Raw genomic sequence first — 13580 nt, 5'->3', positions numbered from 1 at the left:
CTTGCAGCTGCTCCTGTCTCAGTTCCAGTGCTCCCTGCTCATCCCTGCCCAAGGACTAGGCTCGGACCTGCCCCTGTGGGTCTGTGTCAGCCCTCGGGTACCAAAGCTGCGCCCAAGCTGGTCATTAGCCCCAGCTTGGGGTGTTGGCCAAACGCCCTGGGCTGGCTGCAAAGGAGGATTCAACCTTTAGTGCYTCCCTATGCGCTTGTTAACTGGATGGTTAAGACGGGACAACGTAGCTACGCTAAAGCTCGCGCTAAAGAACAGAACAAAAAGCTTCAAGTCTAGTTCAGATTTCTTTTCTCCACAAGGCCCTGAGCTCCAGCTGCTGCCAGTGCCTTCCCAGCCCAAAGCTGGGAAGAGGGAAGGAAGGAGGTGGCTCCACAGCTGCTGGGGAGCCCAGGCTGCAGCGCTGGGATTTGGGAGCCGGAGCTGCTGGCAGGTCCCCAGCACCGGCCCAGCTGCGAGGGGGAAACTGCCAACAGCTGCAGGCTGGACCTCGAGGCTAAAAAATACCAAAAAAAAGGAAAAATAACAAGCTCAACAACAAGAATCCTTAAAAAGCGCCCTGTAGAGCTGCAGAGCCCCATGAACACGGTGCCTGAGTTCACAGCGGCGGCTGCTGCAGGGGACCMTGGGCCCGGATTGTGGTGTCACCACCAAGGGACAGGGACGCCCACRCAGCTCCCACAGCCCAGCAGGGAGGCGGGTGTCACTGCCCCATGGGTCTGAGCATAGGCCGTGCCCCCCATCAGTGCACAGGCCCCTGTGAGCATCGGCCCTCAGCTCGCAGCCAGGCCGCCCCATTGGTGGTTAGCCGAAAAATGGAGCTGTAAACCAGGCCTCAAACCAGGCTGCGGACTGGGCCTCAAACCAGGCCTCAAACCAAGCTGCAGACTGGGCCTCAAGACTACAGACCGGGTCTTAAAGCAGGCTACAGACCAGGCTGCAACCAGGCCTTAAGCCAGACTGCGGACTGGGCCTCAAACTAGGCTGCAGGTTGAGCCACAGGTTGCAACCAGCCTTAAATCAGGCCCTAGACCAGGCCTCAAACTAGGCCGCAGACCAGGTCTTGCTCCGGCCATGGGGAACTTGCTCCCCGCAGCGTCGGGGCTCGCGAAGCGCTGCCGCCGGTGCCATGCAGCAGCCGCCTTGGTCACCACCCCGACACAGCCAGSCTGTCCACGGCCTCCAGCTCCGATGGAACCACACGCGGGACACCGGGAGCGACACCTCAGCGGGCAGCCTGGAGATGGAGGGGTGGAATCTACCCCAGGAGCCCAGTCCCTAAGGAGCAGCACGGAGGGGACGCAACACATTGGGGTTTATTCCATCACTCGTTCCACGGCGCCCCACGCAGACCCCGCCACCCGCGCGCGGCCGCCCGCCCCAGGCCTCCGCTAGCGGCAGCCGCACTCGTCCACCACCATGTCCTCGTAGTGCCGCAGCACCACGTTGTCGTGGTTGTCGTAGTAGAGGATGGAGATGGGCGAGAGGCGGACGGGGACGCAGCAGGGCTGCGGCGTGCCCGCGGGGTCCAGCGAGTGCACCATGGTCTGCAGGATGGCGTGGTTGGTGCTGTTGAGCTCGGCCGTGAGCGGGAAGGGGCACTCGCCCAGGCAGTAGTTGGCCAGGTAGCCCTGCGGGGCGATGATCCAGTTCTCCCAGCCCACGTCGCTGAAGCTGACGTAGAGGCGCCGCGGCTTGCACAGGCTGCTGGGCGTCAGCGGCGCGGCGGCCGCGCTCCGCCGGCGTCTCACGGCGCCGCCGCACGCCCGCCGCGCCAGGCTCACCACCAGCAGCGACGCGTCCACGAAGGCGTCGCAGGCGCCGGGCCGCCCGCCGGCGCCGCCATCGCCCGCCGCCAGCTCCAGCGTCAAGCCCAGGTTCCGGCGGGGCTGCCGCCACTCCCTGGCCACCGCGCTGAGGTTGAAGAGCAGCGACTTGTGCAGCTGCGCCAGGGACTGCTGCAGCAGCAGCGCCCGCGCGGGCGCCGGCCCCTCGCGCAAGGCCGGCGCGGCGCCGCGCAGGAGCCGCAGCCGCAACGCGGCGCCCCGGCCCGCGGCGTGGTACGAGTTGTGGCTGAAGCGGAGCTCCAGGCGCGCCAGCGTCAAGCGCTCGCCCGCCTCCAGCGCGGAGAGGTTGAAGAAGAGCCGCTTCTGCAGGCACAGGGGCGGCGCGTGGGGAACGAAGCGGCCTGGCGGGGAAGGGGGGAGAGAGGCGGAGGTGCCGGAGCTGCACGCGGAGCGGGAAGCACCCGCAGGCTCCTGGTCAGGGCAYGACAGGAGCGGACGGAGCGGCCACAGGCGCCGGGAGCCGCTGGCCACGAGGGCAGCGGTGCAGGGGGGACCTGGAGTGCATGGGGGCCCCACTGCCAGGCTGGGCTCTGACCCGCTCACCAAAATATCATCCCCCCGGCCAAGTGGTTGTTATGGGAGGGGAGCAAGGGCAAACTGCAGCAAGCTAAAGCGGGGGAGCAGCCCTTTATGAGCCAGGCCTCCATTTCCATCAGAAACCTCAAATCACAAGCGGGGTGAGCCCGGCAGCGGCTCGAGAAGTGGGGGACACTGAGCCCCTCGCYGGGGACAGCTTAGAGATGCCACCGGCTGGAAGAGCCGCACACAAGGGGAGCCAAAGGACGAGGGGGCCCGGCTGAGCGGCCCCCRTCCCCATTCCGAGCTGGGCGCCCAGGAGATCCCAGTTCTCCTCCCTCCAAGGTAACGCAGCAGCAGCGTCTAATGGGGACCCCCAGCGTCTCTCCTCCTGCCATCCCCCCGATGGGACAGGAGGGGATCAGAGGGGCTCCCAAGGCAGGACCCGGGCCATGGCATTTCTGTACCTTGGTCAGCGAAGACGCGGATGATGTTGCCAGGGACATTGAATTCCTCCACCCTACACGCGTCCTCGGGGCCTTTGCTGCTCAACGGGGACATCTTTCTCCTCTGGAAGATCCGCCAGAGCACGGACGGCACCGGCCCGGGGCTCTTGGGGCTGGGCTTGGCGCTCAGCCCCAGCGATTTCAGCAGCAAACTTTCCTGCGGACTTAACTCCATGGCCAGGAGGGCGGAAAGGAGGGTGCAGGCCAGGGCGGCTCGGAAGGCGGCGCGTCCGGAGCGGGGCCGCATTGCTCCGCTTCCCTCAGCAGACAAAGAGCAGGGGATGGGGACAGCGTGTTGGAGGACAGGCCGGGGGGGTGTTGATTGCCTGATTGGAGCCTTTGATGAGGTTAGTGCTCAATTAGCACAGAGGGATTCCCAGGATTGGGCAGGGGGTGCGAACTGCCCTTCCCGGCGCCCGTTAACCCTTTGAGGCCGCGGTGCCGAGGAGGGCAGCTCCCCTCCTCCCCGGCGAGCTCTCCCATCGTCTCCATTGAGGTCCAGTGTCGGGGAGAAGGCGGCTCCGTCCTTCCCTTCGCCCAGCTGGGCCCGAGGGAGCGGCGGGGACGTCGTGGATGTGTCACCGGGATAGAGCCGTGGCCAGTGGCCCCATCTCAGGCCTCGCTGCCTCCTTGGGCGCTTCCAAACCTACTCCTTGTGCCCTGGTCTTTGACCATTCCCTAAATGCTGCCGCCCTCCAGCTCTTCACRGCTCCAAGCTCCGCTCTCCAGCTCACAGCCTGGCACTCCGTCCCGGCCATGGCAGCAAAGCCGGAGGTGACACCATGACACGAATGCACCGCGGACCGGCCAGGCCCCCTCCAGGCAAGAAGGTGACAGCAGGAAAGCCAGGTTATCCATGGATAAAGCGAGGAGCTCCCGCCTCTGCTCCATCCTGCCCCTGYGCTGAAAGAGCCCCGGGCAGATGGGCCTCTGGCCTCATCCCTCCTGCAAATCCATCTGGAGAGTCAAGGAACCAAAGCACTGAGAGAGCCCAACACGCCCGGCCTCCTTGGRACACCCCGCTCTGGGGTGATGAGCACGAAGGTGACAGATCCTGTCACAGCTTGGGACCTTTTCCATCAGCCAAAGTGACACTTTGATTTCTGTTTACTGAGAAACATCCCCTACGGTTGYCAGGGTCACATCAGCACGAGAGACCAAAGAGTAAAACCACCGGCCACCCTCTAATCCTTGGAATTAATGTCCTCCATTCCCCCTCTGCGGGCTATCACCTCCGCTTCCCGGGGAGCAAGGGGAGCCACGGGACTGACCCCACAAGGAAGGACATGGGATGAGCGCCGTCTGCAGGGCTGTGACGTCCTCGGGGACCTCACAGGCCTCAGGGCTGGAAAATCAACTCACGGAGACGCTACTTTAGCGAGMGGAAACTGCTGAGCGAGACTCGGGTGGCCCCTCACTAGGGGACCCGCAGGAGTTGTCCCTAGCACTGGCTTTTCAAGCAGCTATAAGACTTAGAAGGAGTARAAGCAAACGAATGTCCCAGCCCTCATCCTGGAGGGCAAGAGGCTGGAATGCTGCTCCGGGGCTGGGTTTCCAGCAGGGCCCTGCACGTGGTGGCCGTGCCATGCTCTGGGCTCCAGGTACATGTGGTAGCTCCGTATCAGTGTCCCAGTGTCYCCTCCTGAGCCGTGTGGCTCCGGCGTGAATGGATCCCGTCTCCTTCAGCCCCAGCCTCGCAGTGGGAGCAGAGCTGGCTTTGGGCTCCCCTTGCCAACGGAGGGGAGGACATTTCCCTCCCCAGTTTGACGGTAGGGTCACAGGAACCCCCAGGACTGCTCAGACGGCGTCCATGGGGAAAGCCAACAAAGATGGGGGATATCACAGGGGACTGAGAAGAGCCGCGGGATGGTAGAGGAAAGGCCAGGGGACCTAAAGCCAGCTCCAAATCCTACCTGGACCGTGTTAGCAAAGCCCCCAGGCTCCCTGCTGAACCAGCTCCGACTGGTGACGGAAGCACGGGAGCATCGGGCGAAGCCTGGTCACGGACAGGCCCCAGCGGGGCCCGTGCCCGGCAGGGGCATCTCCTCCCCGGCCCGGGCAGGGGCTGCAGGGGTCAGGGCATGTCCTCCTTGTGCCTTCCGCTTGCTGGGTTTGGGTGTCGGGGCCCGGGTCAGTGCCCAGATCCTGCCAGGCTGCCCAGGCTGCAGTGGTGACGCTTCCCTTATAACCGCTTGTCTTTTATCAGTCCGTTCTTCAGGTGTATCCTGTGGAAAAGAGCACARCGGAACGTGAGCGCTGGTCTCTGCGCTGCCTCTCCCTTCATTCCTCCTAAATTCACTCCTGACATCGCGTGTGTCCTAAACCCCACAGATTTGGGAAGACGATTCGAGCCCAGTCCCCAGCCAGCCACCTCCCAGCCGCCTGTGGGATCCCTCATCTCRCCCATCACATGAAACACGGGTGCTGCCCAGAGAGACGAGCACCCAGAGCCAGGGGACAGGACACATAAGAGCTCAGGGGACATAAAGGAGGACAGAACCACCAGAATGCCTAAGGAGTGGGAGATACAAGGTTCTTCCTGAGCCCTGCAACGACCATCTACACCCTGTGCCAAAGGACCCCGTGGTTTCCCAGGAGCTCTGGCCTTGCCCCAGCACCCATGGGTGCTGCAGGTGCTTCCTCTCCACCCAACTCACCCKTCTTTCACAGCATTGAGCAGCTGCACTTCACCGGCTTTCTTCTTGCCCACGGTTTTCTTGCTGTCCACCACGTCGTACTCACGCACGTCGTTCACCTCTTGCATCTGCCCCATCAGCACCTTGGCCACGAACTGGACGATATACTGGAGGGAGAGGAGAATCGGTCCCAAGCCCCAGAGCCGTTTTAAGCACCCTGCTCACTCCCCTTTGCTCATCCGAGCCTCTCTTTGCTGTCCGCAGCCCCGATAAGGGCAATCTTTGAGTTACGGATTGCCCGTCTTTGGCACCCATGGGTGCAAAGAGACATCATCTCCTGCCCTGGGATGTAGTTGCCCTTGGCCAATGCGAGGGGATGGGTTCGGCCCTGCTCCCGGCCGAGCCTGCTGCGTGCAGCCTCCGCACCTTCCTCCCAGGGCTCAGGGGGATGCCGGAGCGTTTATGCCCTCATCCGAGGATCCCCCCGGGGATGGCATTCCCGCCCGCCGTTATCGCTCGCTACTCGCGGATCCCCGGGGTGCCAAACTGCCTGAATTGCAGCCCCGAGGCCCTGACACCGGCCTCCCTCCTCTGCCCCCATCCCGCCAGACCTCCCCATCCCGGCGCAGCCTCCGCAGGGCGGGAATGCCGCGGGAACGAGGCAGTAGCAGCCGAGCGGGGCAGCGGGCAGCGCAGGGGCTGCCGGGCACCTCTGCACTCACCAGGAACCAGTAGATGTTCATCAGAGTGAGGATGAAGAGCAGCACATTGAAGAAGAAGTAGAAGGGGATGTTAGGGACCACCTGGAGGCTCGAGTGGCTCGTGGCGTAGAGCACCTTGAGGGGGAACCAGTAGAGACGGAACCAGAACCTGCCAGGGCAGAGGGAGCACCCTGGGGTTAAGGGTGCCCAGGGTCCGCGGGGGACCCGGCGTGGCTTCACCCGGCCCAGCCTCGTGTCTCCAGCAGCCCCTGCTCTTGGCGCCCAGCCTGCCTTTCAAAGCCTGGTTTAGACAGGGCTTTGTCTGGGGCCCAAGAAAAGGTGGTTAATGAAGGGAAAATCTTTTACTAATGGGCAGCAAGGACTTGGCACCAGCGGCAGGACAGAGAGAGGACCTTCACAGGGGAGAGACGGGTTTATAGAGCAGAGAGGGCCACRCTCAGCCTCCGTATGCCCCATGTACCACGGAAAGCCTTCCCTGCTGTCCTCCCCCTCAGACCTGCGGTTCTTGTTGCCCCCCTACTCTTCCGAGAGGAAAGGAAGGCAAAGGGACACATTGGGAGTGACAACCTGCATGGAATTCATCCCTGTTCTTCATCGGTCTCTCTGTTGCCCCAGGAGGGAGAGCAAGGCTGGAATCTGGGACAGAGCCCTGTCCTGTTTCCTTCTCGCCGAAATGCTTCTTAGCGCTAAAATCGAGCGAGTGGGAAAACGGGGAGAGCTCCTCCTCCCCTGGGGTCATTTGTCATGCTGCAAGCGAGATTTCACAGGCACTTCTGTGGTGACAGACGGCAAAGTGACTACAGAAGGATTCCAAGCCCAGCATGGGGGCAGGCTCTGCAGGAACTTCTTCCCGAGCAGTTTGCAGCAAGGGCCGTTCCCATGCACGCAAACCCAGCAGGCTGCGCCCCGGGGCACCCGGGCGACGGCAAAAGCCGGCGGGAACGGTTGGAAGCGGGATGGGGGCCGGGCCGGCGGCCAAACTCACCAGCTGACGCTGAAGGTGAGGCAGCCGATGTTGGAGATGACGTCGTTGAGCCGGTGATAAACGCCCCCCCGGTGCTTGAAGTAGACGTTGAGCTTGGTGAATTCCAGCTGCACGTCGTTGATGTCGTGCAGGAAGAGCACAAGGATGCCCACGTTGTGGTACCTGCGGGGCCAAGGGGGGAGATGTGTGAGACGGGGGGTCCTGTTAGCCCCTRAGGTGCACGGAGCTCATCGGGGACGGACAGGTTCCGATTAATGCAGATATGAGACAAGCCCGCGTGGCAACATGCTGCAGGATGGGGCTCACACCGTGCAGGAGCTCCAGAGCGGCCACCGAGCCCCAAGCAGCGGAGAAGCTGCTCCAGCTGATAGGAATCCTCCTGGCAAAGGCCAGGATATGGACATGGAAGGGCTGCTGCCTTCACTGCCCACATCTGGCCCCGGCACGGGGGCCGTTTCAGAGGCAGGACCCTCACCTGAACGCGTAGGAGAAGGCGATGAGCGTCAGCGTGACCACGTGGTGGAGGAGCATGACCACCGAGTCCTTGCGCCACGTGTCCATGTAGGCGGTGGCGTAGATGGAGTGTCCGTAGAAGCTGCACTGCAGCAGGTAGGCGACGGCGATGTCCGTGGGCACCTCCATGCCCTTGTGCCAGCCTGCGGGCGACAGGGAGCGCCGGGTGAGGGGAGCCCCGGGCGGCATCGGAGCTCGGAGGGGCAAAGAGCACAGGGCAAGCGGCCACCAGCGCGGGGGCTCCCGCTCGACACCTCGTAGATGAAAAGGAGGCAAAAACTGAGTGAGAACCGCGAGTCCTGGCTCCCAGCCCTGCCCTTGGCGCCAGCCMCGCTCCTGCATCTGGGAACCTTGGCTTGCGTCCCCCTCGCTTGAGCTGCTGGCTGCGGATGCCCTCTGCGGTCCAAGGCAGTGCCGGGTGTCCCCGTGCCTGCCTGCACTAACCGCTAGGTGCCACCCTGCCTGCAGGGATGTGACCGCGCGGGGCCTCCACGGGCACCCCGCTTTGGTCCCTCCTGCAGCTCGGGTCCCCAGCATCCCCATCGCAGCCCCTTCTCCCGCAGYGTACCGTAGAAGACAGAGGGAGGGTCGTGGAAGAAGGTATAGTCCGTGAAGAAGAGCAGGTAGATGCCGTAGGACCAGGATAACGTGTAGAAAAAGAGCTTCCAGGCGCTCTCGGGCATCTTGGCAGCATCTTTGGGCTGCAGGTTGCACCACTCCGCAAAGGGCTGCAAGGAGAAGGGAGCAGAACCGTCAGCCGGGGTGGGAGCCGGGGTAGCCCAAAGACCCCCGAGGGCATCGGGCACACGGGCTGCCCAACACAGCATCTCCTATGGGTCGGGACTCCCAGGAATAGGAGGCTGAGCCTCCTTGGACACGCTGGAGGAGGGAAAGGAGCACGAGCGCTTCTGCAGACCGCTCACCCCGGCAGCAAAGCTCCCGCAGCCCCAATTCCCTGTGCTCCCGAGCGCCAGGAATAACAGGGAGCTCTTCCAGTGCTCGCGCTGTGCGACGGCAAGGACCCCAGGCCACCATGGCCAGGGCCACCTTAGGGATCCCAGCAAAAACGACAGAGCAGCGAAGGCTCCTTTGCAGCCCCAGGCAGGTCCACGCGCTCGCCCTGAGCTCAGCGGGCAGCACGTGGCAGCTCAAGGTCCGGCGCGAAGCGTCACTGCCCGGAACGCAGATAAGGGCCCAGGGCCACGGGCAAGCCCGAGCGCCGGCGGATAAGCGGGACACGACAGCAAAATGCCTCCGAAGTAACCCCAGCCCGGGCAGGTCAGCGCTTCGCCCGCAGCGCCCGGCCCCGCGCCGCTCCAAGGCTATATTAAGGCCCCAGCTGTCCCCAGGCTGCGGCTGGCCTGGTTTTTAGCTCCTCTCCGTGTCACACTGGCCAAGGGCTCCCCCGCCGGAGCTGTCCCAGCCTAAAAGGGCTTTGTTCCCAGCTCGGAGTTCCCAACCCACCGTCCCAGCGGCCCCATAAATCCTGGCAAGCGCCGGAGGTCCCTGCGGCCAGCGAGGAGCATCCCGTGTTGGGAGCGCGGCAGCTCCGGCTGGGAACGCGCCGCTGGCAGCGGAAGCCGCAGCAGGAAGGAGAGGAGGAAGCTCGAAGCGGGAATGAATAATGCAGAGGCACCAAGTCCCAAGCCCGGGAGCCATGAATTATTTGTGCCTCCATAAACCGGAGCGCAGAAGCSGCTCGGGTATGGGAAGGGCTCCCAGAAGGAGCAAGCTGGAGAGCCCCAGGGGYGGCTCCTCAGTCCCTTTGGTGCCTTGGGTTGGGGCTGCTGCGCTCAGCCCACCTCTCGTCCCCAGCCCAGTCACTTGTCACCTCCCCATGCCGCAGCTCCCTAGGTGCAAAGGAGAGGGGCACCCTGTTTGTACCCCCGTGAGGGAGAGCTGGTGACAGAGACGGTCACGCGCGGGGTGGCCAGGTCCAGAGAGGGCCACCCCATTCGCCACCGAAGATGCCAGCAACTGTGGGGCTCCCTGCAYGGTCTGGGGGCGCTGGAAGGGCTCCAAGCCGCCCCCGTGCCCCCCGCGGCGGGGGATGCAGTGACGGGGATGTCCTCCCGCCACCTGGCTGCGTTCCCATGGCAATGGCGCGGAGATGCCTGTTGCTACGGGCGACGGGGGCTGCGCGGAGCAGCGGGGCCGGCTCCGGCTCCGGCTCCGGCTCTGGCTGGAAGAGCCCAGGGCGCCTGGCGAGTGATGTCATGGGGCTCTGCTTAAAGGAGCCGGCTCCTTCCCTTCCCGCTGTCCAGGCGCCTCTTCCAATTCCCTCTGGGGATTCCCAGYGTGCAGGAAGGAGGCCGTTCCCGCGCAGGGCTGGCCGAGGGAACGGGGCAGGCGCTGGCTGAGCATTCCCGGCAGGAGCTGCCTCGGAAAGGGAAACCAAAGGGAAGCCGCCGCTGCCCGAGCGTCACAGAAACCCCGCAGCAAAAAGCCAGTGCCCGCTCCCTTTTTGCAGCCTGCGGCACCAAGGGGAGGCCGTTTGTCCTCTTGGATCCGCACGTTCTTCCCGTGCCCATGGTGTCGGGGTATGAATTGGGGCTCGTTACGGAGCGCCGACATCCGCCAGGTCGGCCCCTTGGTCGCCTGCCGCGCGCAGGGAGCAGCCCAACGCTGTCCGTGCTGCCCACAGGGAGGATTGAAGGCGGCGTCCGCGGGCCCGGGAGCTTCACACGAGCTTCTCCTCGCTGCAGAGGATGAGGATGAGGAAGCAGAGCTCTAACCCAGCCGGGTGGCTGTGGTCCCTCCACATCCAGCCCGGCCTCCGCTCCCCGCCCCGCTGCACCGGGGCAGGGCCAAAGGCTGGCGATGGGTGGACCCAGTCGAATGTCACCGTCTCTAACCCTAAAAGAGTCTCCCGTCCCAAGGACAGGAGCTGTCACCCCTATAGAGAATAGGAACGAGCTGAGCAGGCCGTGAAAGCCYCCCGCTCTCCACGGCTCCATCCCAGCACCAGGCACGGAGCCTCCCGCTGCCTCAGCTGCTCCAGGCCTCGTTAGGCTCCGAGGAGCGATTTCTAGATAACCACCGTGCAAACCAGACGTCACGGCACTTGCCACAGACTTGATTCTTCTCTCCGTTGGTGTCTCTGAGCTCAGATTTACCCCTGGGAGGAAAGGGCGCTGCGGGGGCTCGATAACCTTCTCCTGCCTGAATGGCGACACGTGGGCGCAGGGAAGCAGCCCCTGCTCCGAGACGTGGCAGCCTCATTCCCRGGGGAATAAAGGGGCCCTTGTTGTGGCTTTGGCCCCTGCGCGGTCGGGGATTGCGCCTCGAAGGCCGGCGGAGCAGAGCCAGGYGGGATGGGGCACGATGGAGCCTTGATAATCCCGTAGGATGGGGCAAATTTGGGCAGGGCACTGAAAGGGGCAACAGGGCTTTCCAGCTTCAGCGCCTTTCCCGGGGCTGTGCTGCCACCCGCTGCAAAGCCTGCCTTGAGATTCCTTCACGTGCCAGTTCTCACCGCGTTTTTCCTTGTGGGAAACACAGCCATCAAGGACAGAAGTGACACCTGGCAAAGCACCATCAGGTTGGGAGGCAGAAGTCCCCAGCACGAGGACCTGAACTGCGGGCTGCACCATGGCCACGGGGTGTCCTGGTCTCCTGGGCCACCCTTGTGCACGAACCCGGCGGCGTTCCCGCTTTTACCCATCCAATTTCACTGCTCTGGTCCTGCTCGGAAAGCAGCCGGACGGCACGGGCTTGCTGAGCTCCAGGTTTGCCCGGTCCTTCCCAAGGAGAGATGCGCTCAGAAGGCGATGGGACAAAGAGCAGAGGCACAAAGAGAAGACCCCAAAAGACTCCATGTCCCTTGGACCTGCATGGGGATGTCCCGGCTGCCTCCGGGGATGTTCCCTACCTGGCAATTCCCATGCACTCAGCCAAGCGGGATCTTCCCTGAGCAGAAACCATCCCTGCCTGTGCTCGCAGCAAGGGAGCACAGATACAAACCCGGCACTTGGAAGAGACCATGTCCACGGTGCAAATCCTGGGCAAAACATTCCCGTGACGCACACAGGCTCTCCCCGAATCCGYGGCGGTTTTGGACAGCAATGCCGCAGGGTGAACGCGGCTGCACCGACCCCAAGGAAAATGAGTGAACATCCTGAGCTCTGTCCTCCCACTCCCTCCAAGAAAACTGGGATGATGCAGATAACGCGGGAAGAGGTACATTGCTTTATGGCCCTTGTTTTACCGAGAAGCTAAGTAAGGTGCACGTTACGTTCCCAGCCTCAAGGTCTTGTGGTGAGAGTCACTTCCTCTTGAGATGCACAGAATTACAATCCAAGCAGCGAGATCTATTATTTATAGCTAACACGCAGGGAGGCGGCATTCGCAGGGCRCTGAATTAATTCACTTTGGGAGCGTGAGCGCCTCGCTGCTTGCCAAAACGTTAAGGATGCCACGTGAGGAAGGGCCCCCTCTGCATCCGGGGGTCCTCAGTGGGGCAGAAAGTCTGCTCTCAGGTTTAAACAAGAGGTTTTTCTTTCCATYTCCCTCCTGCTCAAGTGATGGAAACTTTTACTCTGCTGCTGAATGACCCACTCCTCTCCTACCTGCCCGGCGCTCATGCAATAAAAAAACGATTTCTCAAGAAACACTAGAGCTTTGAGGGGAAAGCCACAACCCCCAGCTTTCCCCACAGCGGGTCAGCAGAATAAATGGAAATTTTCAGGTGTTTAGTGATAATAACGGCAATAAAGCAGGCTCCTCTTGCTGCTGCTCCCCCTGCACCTATGTGYTGGAGGAAACCGATGCTATCGCGCATCCCTTAGCATCTCATCACCGCACGCAGCCACAGGAACCCGCTCCCATCAACGCTCCTCGTTCTTCTGCAATTCCAGTTGTGACCCATTTCCCAAGGGAATCGTACACCGGGTCGGCAGGAGCCCCGCGGGCGCCGCGCGGCCTCCCGAGAGCTGCTTCCCRCTCCGATCGCCAGCGCTCCGCCAAGCCGAACCCTGGCCCGCGCTCGGGAAAACCGGAGGCACCTCCGGCCTCATTCAGAGGCGTTTCCAGGTGCCCACACAGGTACCGAGGGCAACGCAGTCCTCTATCCAACACGAAACRTCGGCTCCCGGCCCGCGTGCCACCTTAGCGGCTTCAGACGGGACCTTTGTGCAGGATGAGCATCGTCCCAAGCCAGATTTGTCCTTGCTAACCTGGCACCAGCCAAGGCAGAGCCATTTTAAGCCACCAACGGGGCAGAGAAAGGGAAGTGGGAATTTCTAACGGCTAATAAATACAACGGGGAAGGGGAAGCTCCCAGTGGCTTCTTTTTCGACCTGTGAAAGAGCCTCTGAAGGGAGCAGCATCTCCAGGGAACAAGGCTGCCCCGTTCAGCCGCAGGGAGCCACGCGCTGCTCGGGGCCACGTGCCACCGCACACGGGTCTCCAGCATCGTCACCTGGCCCCCAGTGCAGCCCTTCCTTTGCCTTGGCCCTGCAAGGCCGGCGGAAATCGCAAGGTCTGCAGCAGTTCTCCGGGAAGGTAACGTGGGAGAACCGCCCCCACCAGGATGGTGCCACCGGGAGGAAAGGGAAGGATTCGTCTCGCTGCGGACGGGCTCTGCTGCAGGGTATTAAAGGAGGCTGCTCCTTGTCGCAGGCAACGCTGCCCAAGCAGCGGCCTCGCGGGGAGGGGACCAGCGACCCCGGCACTGCGGCACCGGCCCCGCCGACCGCAACGGCCAAGGACGTTTCTCCCGCATCCCGCCGCGCGCGGCGCAACGCGACCCCGCGCGAGGAACAGCCCCCGAGGGCGCGGGGAAGGGCCCCCCCGGGACGCAGCCCCGCGGCAGCCTCCACGCGCGGCGGGACGCGCGGGGCCCCGCG

The 13580-nt window shown here is 63.3% G+C and overlaps 2 protein-coding genes across 2 annotated transcripts; both read right to left on the bottom strand.

The window, feature by feature from the left end:
• Positions 1-600: 600 nt before the first annotated feature.
• On the bottom strand, positions 601-3787 carry GDF1 (growth differentiation factor 1). Its single transcript, XM_026038836.1, has 2 exons — positions 2840-3787; positions 601-2197 (listed from the first exon to the last, which is right to left on the bottom strand). Exons 1-2 carry the CDS (start codon positions 3123-3125, stop codon positions 1401-1403), a joined length of 1083 nt encoding a protein of 360 aa, XP_025894621.1. The 5' UTR covers positions 3126-3787; the 3' UTR covers positions 601-1400.
• An 800-nt stretch (positions 3788-4587) lies between these two features.
• CERS1 (ceramide synthase 1) lies at positions 4588-8463 on the bottom strand. The gene is made up of 6 exons (XM_026038837.1): positions 8303-8463; positions 7697-7877; positions 7222-7383; positions 6237-6384; positions 5536-5681; positions 4588-5103 (listed from the first exon to the last, which is right to left on the bottom strand). Exons 1-6 carry the CDS (start codon positions 8415-8417, stop codon positions 5061-5063), a joined length of 795 nt encoding a protein of 264 aa, XP_025894622.1. The 5' UTR covers positions 8418-8463; the 3' UTR covers positions 4588-5060.
• Positions 8464-13580: the final 5117 nt, after the last annotated feature.

Source organism: Nothoprocta perdicaria, unplaced genomic scaffold (genome assembly GCF_003342845.1).
Source record: "Nothoprocta perdicaria isolate Ctin4 unplaced genomic scaffold, notPer1 scaffold_218, whole genome shotgun sequence".
Classification (NCBI taxonomy): domain Eukaryota; kingdom Metazoa; phylum Chordata; class Aves; order Tinamiformes; family Tinamidae; genus Nothoprocta; species Nothoprocta perdicaria.
The sequence above is the reverse complement of the archived record's forward strand: the minus strand, read 5'-3'. Positions and strand labels throughout refer to the sequence as shown.

Bases quoted from the DNA above. Each gene is read 5' to 3' on its own strand.
- GDF1 (XM_026038836.1), bottom strand. From the start codon at position 3,125: ATGCGGCCCCGCTCCGGACGCGCCGCCTTCCGAGCCGCCCTGGCCTGC. The intron at 2,198-2,839 runs GTACAGAAATGC...CTTCCCCGCCAG, and splicing joins CCGCGTCTTCGCTGACCAAG to GCCGCTTCGTTCCCCACGCG.